A 19,001-nucleotide genomic window follows, 5' to 3' on the forward strand; every position below is an offset into this window, starting at 1 on the left:
GGTAAGGGAAGGCGATGACATATGTTTATCTGAAAGTTCACAAATTGCAAACCATAGATAAGTTACAAAGTTTTTAGTGTTGCTTATATTTTCACTCAGTAAATTCACTGCGTTGTTCTCTTCTTTTTGCTGCTCAGTTTTAGGGTGTTGTGTCTGTAACTCATCTAAAATAGCCTCCACATCAATGTAGTCTGGCAGTTGCTTTGTCGTAGTTTCTTCTGCTACTGTACCAATATCTTGTAGAACCTTCAACAATTCTGCATCATCATCTCCATCAATATCATCGTCATCATCATTGTTGTCATCATCATCGTCACCAAGATGAACATCACCACTGCCACCCTCAGTACTTCTAAACTGAAATGGCTCTGGAATTTCACAGTTTTTCTTACAAAAGTTAGATTATCTTCAATTTCCAGGAATGACTTGTCATAGAAAACAACCATACACTCTGGTGGTTTTTGGAGAAGGCCAACATTGAAGTTCTTGATTTGAAATCCTTTTTTGTCCACTGCTCTGCTTAATGCAACTGTTAGCTGACCATACTGTCTCATGTTGGTACAATCAATGGATACCCTTTGTAAGGTCATACCCTGTGATTTATGTACAGTTAGCGCAAAACTGAGCTGAAGAGGGATTTGTCTTCTGCTCCCTATATCTTTTTTCAATATGTTACTGTATCTAGTAAACATGTACCTAGTGATGACTTCAGTTCTGTTCAGGCTAGGAAAATGTACATAGACGCGATCTGATTCCAACTTGCTAACAATTCCAGACATACCATTCACTAGCTCATCAGATAAGTTAGCATTAAGGATGACTGGGCAGTCTTTCTTCAGGTGCAGCTCTTTTTTTGCCATTAGGCCACTGGTGTCTCCCTCATCCAGACTGTGATAAACATAGTCCTCTCCTGTAAAATCAACATAGTTCAATATACATACATGTATGTTCATCTGTGACATACAACAAAGGACCACAAGGGCTTGCATCGCTCAATTGGTATAATTTCTCACATGTAATCCTAAAAGTTGACCAAAATAAACATGATAAAGTTTAAGGTAAAATATCACTGTTTGATTGAAAAAAATACTTTTAAAAGAATTAAACAGATATATATTTATGATCACTGTTACCTTGAAAGGTGAACAAGTGACCTTTTCGGTTAATCAGACAAATGCTATTGAAAAGATTTAATCATATTTCATTACAGTGACCTTGAATATAGGTGAAGGTCATTTGAACAAACTTGGTAGCCCAAATTTCAGCATATGACCTAGGCCTGTGCCTCGATAGCTATTTTTAAGTTTTTTTCTGAGTCATTGAAGGTGTTATGAGAGTTTTCTTCTAACCTTCAGATAAGGAACTTAAATTTGGTATGGGGCTAATTTTTCTCTTCTATTTTGTCATTGGTTTTGTTATAAATACTCGTGTGTGACTTTCCTGTAACAGCTTGAATATATATATAGTTGCAAACCTAAATCAACTATTAATTCAAATTTTGAGTATTGTTACATGTTTGAAGAAAGATATTTACAAATGTACATTAAAACCTGTTTTGAAAGACAAGCTTCTATGTATATAAATGACACCTGCCTGTAAATGACACTTGTCTATAACGGACACCTGTCTATAAAGGACACCTGTCTATAAAGGACACATGTCTATAAAGGACACCTGTATGTAAATGACACCTGTCTGGAAAGGACACCTGTCTGTAAAAGACACCTGGCTTTAAAGGACATATGTCTGTAAAGAACACCTGTCTATAAAGGACACCTGTCTATAAAGGACACATGTCTATAAAGGACACCTGTATGTAAATGACACCTGTCTGGAAAGGACACCTATCTGGAAAGGACACCTGTCTGTAAAAGACACCTGGCTTTAAAGGACACCTGTCCATAAAGGACACATGTCTACAATGGTCACATGTCCATGAAGGACACCTGTTAACAAAGGAAACCTATAAAGGACACATAATTGCTCTCTCCCTTTTGTGTCCTTTATAGACAGGTTTGACTGCATACTTTTCAACTTTAATTTTTCAAAAATCACTTACAAGTAGTGCATTATCTTAAAAGATAAGACAGTATATTGCTATTTCATCTAATAAATATTAAAACCCAGTGATTGAAAAAAAAGTATTTTAAAGCAGATGTCATTTAAAGAAATTATTATATTGAAACAAATACAAAAACACATATTTTTGCTTTTATAACAGGTTGCGTCATCACCTAGTGGAAGAGTCAGAAAGTCAGATCTCTAAAGAAGAACTCTTGCACCGATTCCATAAATACCAGCATGATACTACGCCTGACATTTTAGAAATGGCGAGCACAACATTTGCTCGTTATCTGTGGAGAATTTTTCCTAAAGTAAAAACAGTGAAATTGAGAGATGGTGGAGATGGGAAAAGAAAAAGTGTTTACAGCGGGATTAAATACTGGCAAGGACCTGCAACACTCATTGACCCGGAAAAAAATGGATTTTCTTGGCTTTCTGGGAAATATTTTTGTGTGGAACAATCAGGAAATGGAAATATTGTGTTTTATATAAAAGGAAACATTACAATTAACGGTATTGAAATCTTTAAGAAGATCAAAGTAAATTTCCAAAAACAACATTGGACACTACAGGTCAGGGGAGAGGAGATAGATTTGGCAAGGCTTGGTGTGTCTGATCAGTTTGATTTGACAGAGAGATCTCTTGAGAACATTCTATATATTGCGGACCTTCTCGATATTTGCACAGGCAGTGAAGCTGATGGAATCGACGTTCCAGCAAATATTATAGCAGAAAATATTGGATCTGGTAGGGGTGAAGATTACAAAGTTACAAGAAATCTACGCTGTTCAAGTTGCCTTTGTGTTACAACGGTGCTCTCAACAGTTAAGAAATGTTTTAAGTGCACAAATTATATTGATTCTTTCAAAAAGCTTGCTTCATCAGAAGTGAACATTTGCAAGACAGATCAGGATGACATTTCAACTATTCTGACAACAGTATTTCCAGGAGCATCTTCAGAAATGAAAAGTTTCCTTGAAAATCAGCATGACATACTGACTTCAAAGAAAGGTGGAATAAGATGGGACCAGGACACCATACGGACTTGAGTGGAACTTTGGTGCCGGAGTCCGAGGGCATATGAGAACCTAAAAGGAAGCAATTTATTTAAGCTACCATCTGGTAGGACTCTACAAAAGTACAAAAACATTGTTCCTCAAAATCCTGGAATCAATACAGAAGTTTTGAGTGGATGGTAAACACAGCCAAAAAAGTAAAACTTCCTGCTGCAGGTTATTATGGTGGAATCATTCACGATGAAACCAAAATCCAAGAAGCCCTTGTACTAAATGTGAAGGGAAGGGAGAACACATTAATTGGATTTGTGGACACAGGAGAGGAATGCGAGTCATTGCGAGCACTGAAGGCTCAGAAAGTGGAACCTACACTAGCTTCAGAAGTCCTGCAAGTTACCTTTCTTGGCTATACTGGATTTCGCTTTCCGATTGCGCATTATCCAACCAATACGGTTACCGCCACAGAACTGTACAACATTATCTGGGATATCATATGTTCATTACAATCATGGGGATTCATAACTGACTTCATTCTCCAAGATGGCGGCGATCAAAATCGCCAATTCATGCGATTGCATTTCGAAGATGATGACGATGCAGAGACCAGAAACTATCTCAGTCCAAATTTGGTAAACATGTCTCGAAAGGTGGCTCACTCTCAAGACTTTTCCCATAATGTAAAAAAACTCAGGAATGCAGTGTTGTCCAGTGGAATCCAAAAACACCACACACGTTATCTGAGGAAAGGGGACCATTTTATAGTGTGGGAGATGTGGCTGGATGCCGTGAAGTGGGATGAACAAACCAACTCCAGGCGGGTGAACAGGAAGATAACAACATCACACATGTACCCCGACTCCGCAGACAAAATGAGAAACCACTATGCAGAAGAGATGTTAGACCACAACTTCCTTTATTTAATGCAGGCCTATCAGAAGTCTATAAATAATGGAACTGTTCTTGATGCAGCAGTATCTTTCCTTGAACACACCAGTCTTCTGATCTCTGTTTTCAGGGACAAACGTCCTATTTCTACTGTAAATGACACCAGGCTTTATCAACTGAAAGACATTCAGAGCTGGTTAAGGCAGTGGAGGGAAGAAGTACAAGGACTAGAAGGTCTTTCTCCAAAAGAGAAAGAAAGAAGTTTGCCCAGCAAAAAATGTCTTTCAGACCAAGAGAGTTTGATCTCCACTTTTCTGCATATATGCAAGGTTCATCTACAAGACTGTCCATCTTCTTGTGTCTATCCAGGTCGTTTCAACTCAGATGTAATCGAAAATAACTTTTGTCAAGTAAGAGGAATTCACAATGGAAATTCCACAAATCCAACATACCAGACATACTGCAACACGATGAACTCAGTGATTTTGGGACAATCTGCTAAGTCTAGAGGTAGAAAGTCAAATGCTGGACTTCTTGCTGCTGACCCCTACTCCTACAGCAGCACAGTAAAATCCCTCCCAAAGAAGAGAAAAGCTTTGGGAGACATAACAAATTTGTAAACCTACAGTTCAGACAGGTCTGTGTAGTTTAGACACATGAATTATACATAGGTATAGATCTGTGGTTTAGACAAATCAGTTAAGAGATTATAACTTTAAAGTTAAAACCAATTAAGTTACTGTATTAAATACCAACTAGGCAGTTGTCAGTTAAGGCAGGTGTCAACTGAGAGTTATCTTACAGGGTAACTACTGGATGCATGATGCAACATGTGGTGGCTTAGACCCATCAGCAATTTTACCTCTCATATCCAAAAGGCACCTGGCATTATGGATGTCTACATCAAAGTTTTTTGCATAAAGATGCACGGGGGGGGGGGGGGGGGGGGGGGGGGGGGGTCCCCTGGCGGCAAGGTCCGGTCAAGCCTTTTCAACAGCAGCAGGCTTTCCCTCTCTAAATGGCCTCTAAAATAATGAAATGCAAGTTAAATTTTATTCTTTTCAAATTTTGTGTTTTAAATGTGTCATGATAACAAACACCCTGAGAGGCTAGTGTATTGCTCACCAAGATAATTCAGTATTTTTAGTACAATTTTCACTACCGAGTCAATCATGAGGTCATAACCTAAAAGACATCATTTGTTTATGACGTCACTATAGTGTTGTATACCATATGACATGACTGAAAAGGTCTATTATGTGATGATAGTCTTTATTTCAGCTTGATAACATTCAATTCTAGCTATACTGTACATACATACTTACATATAGTCCAGCATTTAAAAAAGGACATTGAATGTAAACAAATACATGAGATATAATGTTCTTTTGTACACCTTATGAAGATATATCAATGGGTTACTTTGATAGTGAAGGAACCATTCTGGAGTAAATTTGTGGCCATACCATTGAAGTCAGTGTAAAATAATATCTCAACTTGCAAAATGAACAGTACAAATATTTATGTAGCATGGGTAAAATTTGACTCTGCGAGTATGGTGGTAATTTGAACAAGATACATTGAATACACTATGATGAGGATATATTCTATGTCACAATGGTGAATTGATCTTATGACAATTACATGGCATAAGGATTATGTCATTGTTGATTTGTGTCAAAATCAAAATGAAGTTGTATTGATGTATAGGTATATGTCACAATGATAATGATAAGTAGTGATCAAAATATTACAATGATGATGAAAAAAAATACACCTGCTCAAGATGATGGTTCACATCATATGTTAGTGTTGTGAGTTAGTGGTTTGTTATACTGAGGTGTTCCTATAGCCACAAACATACTGTAAAGGGTACATATTTTAGTAGTAATCTTATTTTAGCAATTTTCATGCTGAAAGTATCCCAGTAAATTATGATAATGCTAATTACAGTTTTTTTTTATTGTTTTCTAAAGTAAGTAATGCGAGTGCTTATTGTACTTGCACTTTATCTGGTGAAATTTGGTATGTGCTTAACTGAGTAAGTAAAAAAATGTTTAAAATACAATGTATTTAGGTAGTCTTTGTTATGTTACCTTGTGACACCTCTGACAGTACATGCAAAATCCTCCTCTTTCTGTCGATGAATCTCGGTAAGATTGATATGGTGGAAGAAATCAATAAGTATGGAGGAGAAAACATAGTTGCCAGTGTCTCCATACTGAGGAGATGGAACAGGAGGAAGTTGGAAAAAGTCCCCACTAAGGAGCATCTGTATACCTCCAAAAGGTTGTTGATTCCCTCTGACATGCTTGCAGACACTGTCTATCTGTTCCAATAGGTTTTGGCTAATTAGCGAAATTTCATCTATTACAATTATTTCAGCATTTAAAACGTCTCCTCTTTTACATGCATATCTGTCATCGTTGTCAAATAGACCACAAAGTTCATCATCAGTGAAGCGCCCATCGAGCAGACCAAACAGTTTATGAACAGTTAAAACTTTCACATCTTGTGAAACTCTCTCTCTTAACACTGATGCAGCCTTTCCAGTACTGGCAGCTACGTAAATTTTTTTATCGATAGTGAGACAGTAGTCAATTATCTTTGATAAAGCATATGATTTTCCAGTGCCAGGAATTCCAGTTAGAAGAACATTATGCCCACTGTTTATAGTGTCAAATGCGAAACTTTGAACAGAATCCATTTCATATCCAGTCCATTTTCAGTGTCAACTGCTCAGTTTTGAATGGAATCCATAATATATACCTAGCCCTTTTTCCGTTTATGGAGTCTAATACACATTTTTATGTTATTTTAAAACGTAAATTTACGTAGATTACCCACTGTATGCTGAAATCTGCAATCGCGCAATGTGAAAAACAAAGTTTCCCGAACTTTTCAAACATTCGGAACATGCAGAAGTAACTTACCTCCAAAGGCATCCCGATGGCACTGGTAATTCAGTGCGGACCTGCCAAAGTGTTGCGCAACTTCCGGTCCATAGCATCACTTTTTTGGAGGGAACATTGAAAACTTCCGACAAAGTGCTTTAAAATGGGGAGTATGAGAACAGATTGACAATTAAGGATTATATATGTAAAACTATAACTTATAACGAAACGTTAGCAGCAATTCCCGTGAAAAAAGACTGAAAGTAAGTGTTGTTAATTTATATTTGAAATTGGCGCCCTGGGATTTCCAGAATCGGAGCTTCGTCCCTTGTGTTATGTTTATATCGACCCCCCATATATTTTATACATACATTATTATTGTAACGTGTCCCTGTGCTTCAATGGTCAGATAACAAAACAGTTGTTTCATGCCTCATCAGTCAACAGTCAAAACAGTTTTCACTCGGTGTTAGTACTGGCCTCTGGGAAACAGTTCACCTGGTCAGTACCAACACCTCGTGAAAACAGTTTTGACTGTTGACTGGTGAGGCATGAAACAACTGTAAACTATTGCACGGCTGAAATGACTATTGCACGGTTACGTGCGAACTACTGAACATCTGTGACGCTTCGGAATTTAGTCCAATCTTTTCAAGCGTCCATGTAACTCAGATGTCAACACTGCCAGACGACAGTCATGACAACTTCTAGGCCTACAGGAAAGTTAAGATTTTAGTGATTCCAAATGTGTTTTAGTGATTATGTAATAAAACAAGTATATCATTGTCTATGCAATAGTCCAGAATATTTGACCCTCGGTACTGGTAATCGACCACTGTTCTATTGCACTCGGCTGACACACAGACACCCATGACATATTTGTATAATAAAGGGACTGCGGGTTGATTTCTCCAAGTATCTGTGGACACAGGGACGTGATAATTTGTTACAGTCTATGTGTATTTGGACGATGAACACCAAGAAGTGTCATTTTTACCGAATATAAATATAAGCCATCTAAAAAGTGGACTGAAAAGTCGCTATACATATTAGGAAAGATCCAAATACAATAGACTGTAACAGATTTCCAGGTCCCTGTGCCAATGGCCAAGTGAATATTATATACTGAATGTTTTATTTTCGTAGAAATAAAAGTCTTAAATTTCCTTACATGTGCGATGTAAAATTCAAATGTTTAATGGCTCCCAAACTCGAAACCCGAGGGTTAAAGGGGACATTCCTTCGTTCGGACAGCAGAAACATTCAAACTTTCTATTAATGGAATCTTTGCCGAACAAGGATTATATTAGTGCTTGTGCTTACTAGTAATGAAATTAACGCCGACATATACGGGAAAATGACGAATCGTACACAAATTTTTGGGCGAATGAAGAATTTTTAAGACTTAATAATCGAAGAACTTCGGGTTACCTTGACAGTAAACCTACATAACCATATTAATTAATTATAACTTTTACTTCTTTAGAAAAACACATATTTGCCATTGAGTTCCATTTTAACAATCTAAACTTTATTCAAACGAAGGAATGCCTCTTTAAGGCTGCGTTTAGCAAGAATACGTAGACGTTACTCTTTGGATGTCAAAGAGGGGCAGTTCTGTTCTTGTTACCATGACATTCATTTTGAGATCATGGTATTATCCTATTTGACCTACTTTATTGATGAATCTAAAATGTCCATCTGCAATTTTAACGGACGAGCAAAATTTTGTTGTCATTTCGAGTATTAATTAAAATAAGACAAAGCATTAATTTTGATAGAGTTGCATCAATTACGATACTTACGTCACTTTTGGCTGACAAAACAAAACAAAAACACCTGACAATTGATCTCAGGATTTAATATCTCATGTGAACGGATGTCAATCTCGTACGCGTTCAATTATAAAAAAAAAGTATAAAAGCAACTTTATTCGGAAATCAACCATATAAGACAATTCTTCATATAAGGGATGTTATAATTCTATACAGTATGATACTGTTTGATAACTTACATAAATCTTCTGTTGGCCCGGATTGAAACGCGTGAGGGGGTATGACTCAGGGAAAAACCAAACTATCCGAGGGAACCCACGAGGTTGGGCAGGTGACCCCCATATCTGTTCACGTCCGATCGGGATATCGAACCCCGGTCGCCATGGTGAAAAGTGAGTTCATTACATTATGTGCAACACTACGCCACCTGACCACCCACACAATACAAAGGATTGCTGTAATATTTCATTACACATTTGTCTATACGTCTATCACCGCGGGATTTATATTAACGAGAACAGGCTGCGTCTGATACAATCCCATCTGATCGGGAGTTGACAGACATGTATACAGATGAGCTACAGTGTACTCCTAATTGTTCGGTGATTTACCCTTAATGAGTCCCAATATATAGATTGGCTGATTGGCTTAAACACCTGGTTTTATTTTATGACACACTTGATATCGGACGGACCATGATGATCAAATCATGTATTGATAGAAATTGTCTGTCTTAGTACGAAACATAAGATAAGCGCATGCGTTATCCTGCATATTTGTTCATAGAACCAACGGAACGAACCGATGACAAAATAAAAACGGAACGAACCATCAACCTAAAAAGAGAAATAGGAATTCTACAATCAATAAATTCATAAACATGAATAGATTAATAATAAATAAATAAATTTGTAAATGATAAAACTCTTAAGTAAATATTTGCCCGAAAATTCGTTATAATATGATCCTCATGATTTGTGCAAGGATCATGTATATTTATGTGTATTACGAAAATGTTAACTTCATACAGTGTAATAGGGAAACAACTTATATAAACTTATATTAACTTATATCAATCACTGTTATTGTGGTCGGACCCCATGTATCTTTCCGCGTCCGAAAGGGGAATCGAACCCTGGCCGCCTAGGTGAAAGACCCGTGTGTTATGTATTATAGGACCGTGGAGAATTTGTGTGCTGTGAAGTATGGCACATATTAGTCAGATACCGTTAACTGATTTCGGTTTTAACTTCCACTAACGGAATGTTATGAGAACCGACTTGTTACATTTATAGGAACGTGTAATAAACAAACTGACTTTGGTGTTTCTGATCCGGAAACAAAGGATATCTGTTACTTACCCATACTTTTATTTCTATAGCAGAATGGAAGTCATAATATGTTGTGTTTGAAATCCTCATACAATGATTTAAAACCAATATTTGTAATTGAATCCCGACGGTCCATTTTCAAATATCCGACCAGTTAAAGGGAGGTAACTTCTTATTTTGATCGTGCTGTATTGCCGAACTGTTGTGTCGCACACTATTGCCGAACTGTTGTGTTTACATGCTACCATCATCATCATCATCATCTTCATCATCATTCTTTATTCCTCAAAAATATGAGAGTGTATATTACAAGTGATAATAATGAAAGTTAGAAATTATCAGAAAATCATACGATGTACAAATATATCATTAATATAAATTCAATCGAAAATAGTTCCCAATGTTTTAAACTTAAAATTCGGAAGGCGATTCTACTATCAATAATTCCGTGATATTCCTACGGAATTTACCATTCTTCATCTATTTCTCACTCATCACAAGAAGAAGTTACTATGGCAAGCAAAAGTGGAAAAAAGTCAATATTTGTGGATATCCATAATTCATTTCATATATCCGTAATTCATTTATAAATATCCATAAATGATTTATGGATATCCATAATTCGACTTATTTATGGATATCCATAATTCGACTTATTTATGGATATCCATAAATGATTTATGGATATTTAAAAATGAATTATGGATATCCATAAATCTTAAACTCTTTATTGCCTCTATCGGAACTCCTCTGACTTTATACAAGTTAGTTTATTACTGTCAACTGTGTTTTTGTTTCGGTAATTTTAATCTAGATTTGAAATTGATCAATATGCATATTGTATGAAAGGCACTTTAAATGGACCTAGAAATAAATATCAGATTGATGAAATCTCCTGTCCTCTCTATTTCGCAGTAGAATCTACCTGTCGTAATTGTACGCATTTTTACTTGAATTTTATTAGTTTTGTAGATCTACATAAATTATGAACACAATTTTCTCACCGAATATGTGACATATTACGTATATAGATATATGATCAGAGAACTGTCGGATAAAGGTAATTTTTGTTTCATTATTTGAAATACATCTGTCTGACCAGCTATATAGATTCCCCATTGTGTGCCATGTTGTGTTCTGTGACTCTGATGTGACACAATTGCTACTCGTGAAAAGTGTCAAGAGATTAAAACAACTCCAGGCTACGTTCAAAGTTCATTTTAATTAGAAGTTACGTAGATATGTAGATTCACAAACACGGTATATACAATCAGAGACCTTATTAGCTAGCAGACCAGACCGAGCGCCCAACTCTCAAAGAGTCAGAAACTCGCAACTCGCATTTTGCAACTCGCATTTTGTAACTCACAACTCGCATTTTGCAACTCGCATTTTGTAACTCGCAACTCGCATTTTCCAACTCGCATTTTGTAACTTTTTGTTATTATTATTTTTTTTATTTAACTTTTTCTAAATAGATAGAACTAAAAAAACTTGTGCAATCATATATTTGCATGTGATTTCAATCTTATACGTTTTTGTAATTGATGAATATATATTTTCATTCAATGAAAGGTACACTTCGGAAAACAAGACCGATGCCCTTAACTATACGGAATGCTGACCCCCGGTCAAGGACTGCTGTGTACATGAGGCGGGGCAACTTTCTATGCGTAGCCTCTCGGGATCCGACCACAAAAAACCAGTGCGGCTTCTGTCTACAATTCTTTCTGCCCAAGACCTTCCAAACGGGCGGCCAAAAATGGTTATGGCGTATAACCGTAACATGGGTGCGGTAGATATGGATGATGGGTTATTAAGTGCCTATGGAAAATAGCGAAAACCTAAGAAAGTATGGGAAAATGTGTTTCTGCATATACTGCATAATACCATTTCAAATCTAGATTAATGAATTACCGAATCAAAAACACAAATCGACAGTAATAAACTAACTTATAAAAAGTCAGAGGAGTTCCGATGGAGATAATCAAGAGTTGTCTACCTTGCTGGCAGTGGTTCGATTTATGGATATCCATAATTCATTTTTGAATATCCATAAAGGATTTATGGATATCCATAAATCATATATGGATATTCAAAAATGAATTATGAATATTTGAAATTAATTATGGATATCCATAAATAGTGACTTTTTTTCCACTTTGGCTTGCCATATGTAAATATGTAGACTAAGATTTGTTTAAATGCGTGTGAACTGTTAAGTGTGAATGCACCGGCGATAAAGTATAAGATGATGAAACTTCATAGGATTAAATTGTACCTTCGGGATTTTCATATGGATTAATAAATATCAGTAAACTTTACATCCTGTGTTGAATTATGTTTATCGCACCACAACCAAAAGAACTTTCACGTCCCGTACGTGTTTATGGAGAGCGGACGTTACATATGTACATTTGTTTCAAAAGTTGCTTTTAAATGATTATATACACAGTAATATATGTGTTTTAATTTGTATGGTATTGATAACACAAATAAATGTATTTTTATAAGATGACTTTTCCTCTGAACCCTATCGAGTTAAATTCTTTCGGTGTTGATTGCTACTACATTGTAGGTGTCTTTAACTTCGTAAGAGTTATCTCTCTTATATCGTTGAGAATTGGCCTCACAGGGACTTCGGTATTCGGTTTTTTGTGTGAAATATTACCAGGAGATGAATGGAACGTTTACTAAGATTGAATATGACATATATATCTACATGTATATAGATACAATTCAAAGACAAACTATTTAGCGAACCGTATTTATTGCATGTTTACCTATATATAACCATATATATTACCTATATAGGACCGTATAAATTACCTATATAGGACCGTATAAATTACCTATATAGGACCGTATATATGACCTATATAGGGCCGTATATATTACCTATATAGGACCGTATATATTACCTATATAGGACCGTATATATAGCCTATATAGAACCTATATATAACCTATATAAGACCGTATATATATCCTATATAGGACATATATAACCTATATAGGACCGTATATATCACATATATAGGACCGTATATATTACCTATATAGGACCGTATATATTACCTATATAGGACCGTATATATTACCTATATAGGACCGTATATTACCTATATAGGACCGTATATATTACCTATATAGGACGGTATATATTACCTATATAGGACCGTATATATTACCTATATAGGAACCTATATATAACCTATATAAGACCGTATATATTACCTATATAGGACCGTATAAATTACCTATATAGGACCGTATATATTACCTATATAGGGCCGTATATATTACCTATATAGAACCGTATATATTACCTATATAGGACCGTATATATTACCAATCATAGGACGGTATATAATTCCTATATAGGATCGTATATATTACCTATATAGACTGTAATATATTACCTATATAGGGACCGTATAAATTACTATATAGGACCGTATATAATACCTATAGGACCGTATATATTACCTATATAGGACGGTATATATTACCATATAGCACCGTATATATTACCTATATGGGACCGTATATATTACCTATATAGGACGGTATATATTACCTATATAGCACCGTATATAATACCTATATAGGACCGTATATATTACCTATATAGCACCGTATATATTACCTATATAGCACCGTATATATTACCTATATAGGACCGTATATATTACATATATAGGACCGTATATAATACCTATATAGGACCGTATATATTACCTCTATAGGACCGTATATATTACCTATATAGCACCGTATATATAACCTATATAGGACCGTATATATTACCTATATAGGACGGTATATATTACCTATATAGGACGGTATATATTACCTATATAGCACCGTATATAATACCTATATAGGACTGTATATATTACCTATATAGGACCGTATATATTACCTATATATAACCTATATAAGACCGTATATATAACCTATATAGGACCGTATATATTACCTATATAGGACCGTATATATCACATCTATAGGACCGTATATATTACCTATATAGGACCGTATATATAGCCTATATAGAACCTATATATAACATATATAAGACAGTATATATTACCTATATAGGACTGTATATATTACCTTTATAGTACTGTATATATTACCTATATAGGACCGTATATATTACCTATAAAGAACCTATATATAACCTATATAAGACCGTATATATTACCTATATAGGACCGTATAAATTACCTATATAGGACCGTATAAATTACCTATATAGGACCGTATATATTACCTATATAGGGCCGTATATATTACCTATATAGAACCGTATATATTACCTATATAGGACCGTATATATTACCAATATAGGACGGTATATAATTCCTATATAGGATCGTATATATTACCTATATAGGACTGTATATATTACCTATATAGGACCGTATAAATTACATATATAGGACCGTATATAATACCTATATAGGACCGTATATATTACCTATATAGGACGGTATATATTACCTATATAGCACCGTATATATTACCTATATAGGACCGTATATATTACCTATATAGGACGGTATATATTACCTATATAGCACCGTATATAATACCTATATAGGACCGTATATATTACCTATATAGCACCGTATATATTACCTATATAGCACCGTATATATTACCTATATAGGACCGTATATATCACATATATAGGACCGTATATATTACCTATATAGGACCGTATATATTACCTATAGGAACAAATATATTACCTATATAGGACCGTATATATTACCTATATAGGACCGTATATATCACATATATAGGACCGTATATATTACCTATATAGGACCGTTTATATTACCTATATAGGACCGTATATATCACATATATAGGACCGTATATATTACCTATATAGGACCGTATATATTACCTATATAAGACCGTATATTTAACCTATATAGGGCCGTATATATTACCTATATAGTACCGTATACATTACCTATATATGACCGTTTATATTACCTATATAGGACCGTATATATTACCTATATAGGACCGTATGTATTACCTATATGGGACCGTATATATAACCTATATATGACCGTATATATTACCTATATAGGGCCGTATATATCACCTATATAGGACTGTATATATTACCTATATAGTACCGTATATATTACCTATATATGACCGTATATATTACCTATATATGACCGTTAATATTACCTATATAGGACCGTATATATTACCTATATAGGACCGTATGTATTACCTATATAGGACCGTATATATAACCTATATATGACCGTATATATTACCTATATAGGGCCGTATATATCACCTATATAGGACTGTATATATTACCTATATAGGACCGTATATATTACCTATATAGGACCGTATGTATTACCTATATAGGACATATATAACCTATATAGGACCGTATATATTACCTATATAGGACTGTATATATCACCTATATAGGACCTATATATTACATATGTAGGACCGTATATATTACCTATATAGGACCGTATATATTATCTATATAGGACCGTATATATTACCTATATAGGACATATATAACCTATATAGGACCGTATATATTACCTATATAGGACCGTATATATTACCTATATAGGACCGTATATATTATCTATATAGGACCGTATATATTACCTATATAGGACATATATAACCTATATAGGACAGTATATATTACCTATATAGGACGGTATATATTACCTACATGTATATAGGACCGTATATATTACCTATATAGGACCGTATATATTACCTATATAGGACTGTATATATTACCTATATAGGACCTATATATTACATATATAGGACCGTATATATCACCTATATAGGACTGTATATATAATCTATATAGGACCGTATATATTTAAGCATTAAACTGTCTTTTTATGGATTATATGGTCTATATAGATGCCAGAGCTTTGCAGACAATCTTCATAATGCGCGCTAGCGCATTATGAAATGATTGTCTGCAAAACTCTGGCATCTATATAGACCATATAATCCATAAAAAGACAGTTTAATGCTTATATTTCCGTTTTCTATATTAGTTTCTTTTCGATTTCAACTTTAATTTTCATTATAAATTGAAATCTGACTTTTACCGACGTTTCCACTGTCAGAGGTCAACAAATTGAACAGCCTATTGTGATTCACGTGCTGATTGGCAAAAGTTTTTTTTTTAAAAATAGTGCGTGGAAATCATTAAAAACATACTGAAAACATCATCAGATATTTTAATAACAATATCAATAATATTGGTAGTCAGTATTTCAGAAAATACGGATGAATTATTCAGTTTGTTAACGATTTCGGATTTTTTTTTTTAAATTTACCATCCGGAACAATTATGCGGATGGAAATTTCACCCGTCACCACGCGCACGCAACGGCTGACAGCATTGACAGAGTTTAGCTATGAAAGTTGGATGTGCAGTGGGAGAAAGTGAAATTCGCCAAAAAACCAGATGTAAACATGTTCTTTGATTGCATGGAAACCTGATTACAGTTTATAGTTGCTACAACAGCACCGGTGTCAGGGATACGACCAATGAGAGAAGTGACAGTGGCCGAGGAGCTTCAGCGATAATGTTGCTTGTAACGGGTACCATGGCTGTTTCAAGTTTGTGATGCGTTAGACACGATAATGCACCACTTGATGCTTTCTTTTGTGAAGAAGAAACTGTTCTATTGTACGACCGGAGAGAAGCCTCGTTCTTATGATTTGACATAAACATGATGTGTCGGGTTTCAATATTTTTGTCATTCAAACACTGGATGGCGGTGGCGCGCAAACAATGTGGTGTGTACTGATTTTCCACTCTGGCTCCGGAACAAATATCTGTCAACATATGTGTTTATTAAATCTTGTTTTATTTCCATTTTCGTGATTGTTAACCATTCTTACCTTTATTTTCGTTTTACATTTTAAGATTTGTTTTCTGGTCTCGTACTCTATCCGATAGCATGATGAGCAATGATAAGATGCCATTTGTTTACATTGGTTGCAAGTAGTTCCGGGGGATCCCATCCGTAAATCCGGTCGCGTATGAATAACACCCGAATGCACGATTTGGGTGTCAGTTATGCATAGAATGGTGTCACGCTTTGGGTGTCAGTTATACTCTCATAGACTGCAAATTTGTTTAGTTTGTTTATATCATGGCTTTGCCATCCAAATGTAAATATTACCTATATAGGACCGTATATATTACCTATATAGGACCATATATATTACCTATATAGGCAGGGTTTTTGCCAGCTATTTTGGGAAAGGGTCCCTGAACAAAAATTGGGAAAATATCATCGGCATTTTCCACAAATTGGGAAAATACCATCGGTGTTTCATCAAATTTGGGAATATATTATAAAATTGGAAAAATATATGAATTATACAAGCTTAGCTGTTTCTTTTCATAATATTTGTACAAATGAATACAAGTCATCATCTCTTTTCAGGATATTTGTTTTAATCAATCAGAGAATGTTTAATTTTCTGTCTTTAGTGTGCTTAAACTCATTAACAAGCTTGTCAGGAGTGAAATCAGTCAGGTTGGAGATCGTTTGAAGCAGCTGCCTGACTTTCAGATCAGGAATTACCAGTATTTCGTTTGAAAAAGCTCGTAACTTTCATTAAATCTTTCGAATCTTTGAGCAAAATCTTCTTTGCGTAATATTTGGAATTGTGTGACATCGTCCCGAGTCCAGTACTTGATTTGACCTCGTAAATAGAACGAGTCAATGTACGTAAACGCTTTGTATTAAACTCCCCTTTAAATGGGCGATTCAAACGCAGATATGATATGACTTCAATAAGACTACCCAAGCGCATGCGCGAATCGCAAAACCAACAACAACACGATGACTCACGGTAACATTTTAACGTTGACAAAATAATGAATGGAAGCTCGTATAAATCCAAATTTTTAGGTTGTCTTATGTTAACAGCGATTGGGAAAATACAGACCGGAATTGGGAAAATATAGACCGAAATTGGGAAAATACGTGCCAATTTTCAATTGGGAATGGGTCCGTGTACCGGACCCAAAATATGCCTGGCAAAAACCCTGATAGGACCGTATGTATTACCTATATAGGACAGTATATATTACCTATATAGGACCGTATGTATTACCTATATAGGACAGTATATATTACCTATATAGGACCGTATATATTACCTATATAGGACCGTATATATTACCTATATAGGGCCGTATATATTACCTATATAGGACCGTATATATTACCTATATAGAACTGTATATATTACCTATAAAGGACTGTATATATTACCTATATAGGACCGTATATATTACCTATATAGGGCCGTATATATTACCTATATAGGACCGTATATATTACCTATATAGGACCGTATATATTACCTATATAGGACCGTATATATTACCTACATAGGACCGTATATATTACCTATATAGGACCGTATTTATTACCTATATAGGACCGTTTTTATTACCTATATAGGACCGTATATATTACCTACATATAGGACCGTATATATTACCTATATAGGACTGTATATATTACCTATATAGGACCGTATATATCACCTATATAGGACCGTATATATTACATATATATGACCGTATATAGGACCTATATAGGACCGTATACATTATATTACCTATATAGGACCGTTTATATTACCTATATAGGACCGTATATATTACCTATATAGGGCCGTATATATTACCTATATAGGACTGTATATATTACCTATATAGGACCGTATGTATTACCTATATAGGACCGTATATATTACCTATATAGGACCGTATATATTACCTATATAGAACCGTATATATTACCTATATAGGACCGTATATATTACATATATAGGACCGTATATATTACCTATATAGGACCGTATATATTACCTATATAGGACCGTATGTATTACCTATATAGGACCGTATATATAGCCTATATAGAACCTATATATAACCTATATAAGACCGTATATATATCCTATATAGGA

General features: G+C 34.8%; 1 protein-coding gene and 1 pseudogene across 1 annotated transcript; one reads left to right on the forward strand and one right to left on the reverse strand.

Annotated features, from left to right (window-relative positions):
* Nucleotides 1-2,327: 2,327 nt before the first annotated feature.
* Nucleotides 2,328-4,887, forward strand: LOC117334025 (annotated as a pseudogene).
* LOC117334026 (ATP-dependent DNA helicase pfh1-like) lies at nt 4,864-7,009 on the reverse strand. Its single transcript, XM_033893443.1, has 3 exons — nt 6,899-7,009; nt 6,062-6,294; nt 4,864-4,990 (listed from the first exon to the last, which is right to left on the reverse strand). Exons 1-3 carry the CDS (start codon nt 6,908-6,910, stop codon nt 4,864-4,866), a joined length of 372 nt encoding a protein of 123 aa, XP_033749334.1. The 5' UTR covers nt 6,911-7,009.
* Between the last annotated feature and the right edge of the window lie 11,992 nt (nt 7,010-19,001).

This window comes from Pecten maximus, chromosome 9 (genome assembly GCF_902652985.1).
Source record: "Pecten maximus chromosome 9, xPecMax1.1, whole genome shotgun sequence".
Taxonomy (NCBI): Eukaryota; Metazoa; Mollusca; class Bivalvia; order Pectinida; family Pectinidae; genus Pecten; species Pecten maximus.

Bases quoted from the DNA above. Each gene is read 5' to 3' on its own strand.
- LOC117334026 (XM_033893443.1), bottom strand. The intron at 4,991-6,061 runs GTAACATAACAA...TCATTATTTTAG, and splicing joins ACTGTCAGAGGTGTCACAAG to AGGCCATTTAGAGAGGGAAA.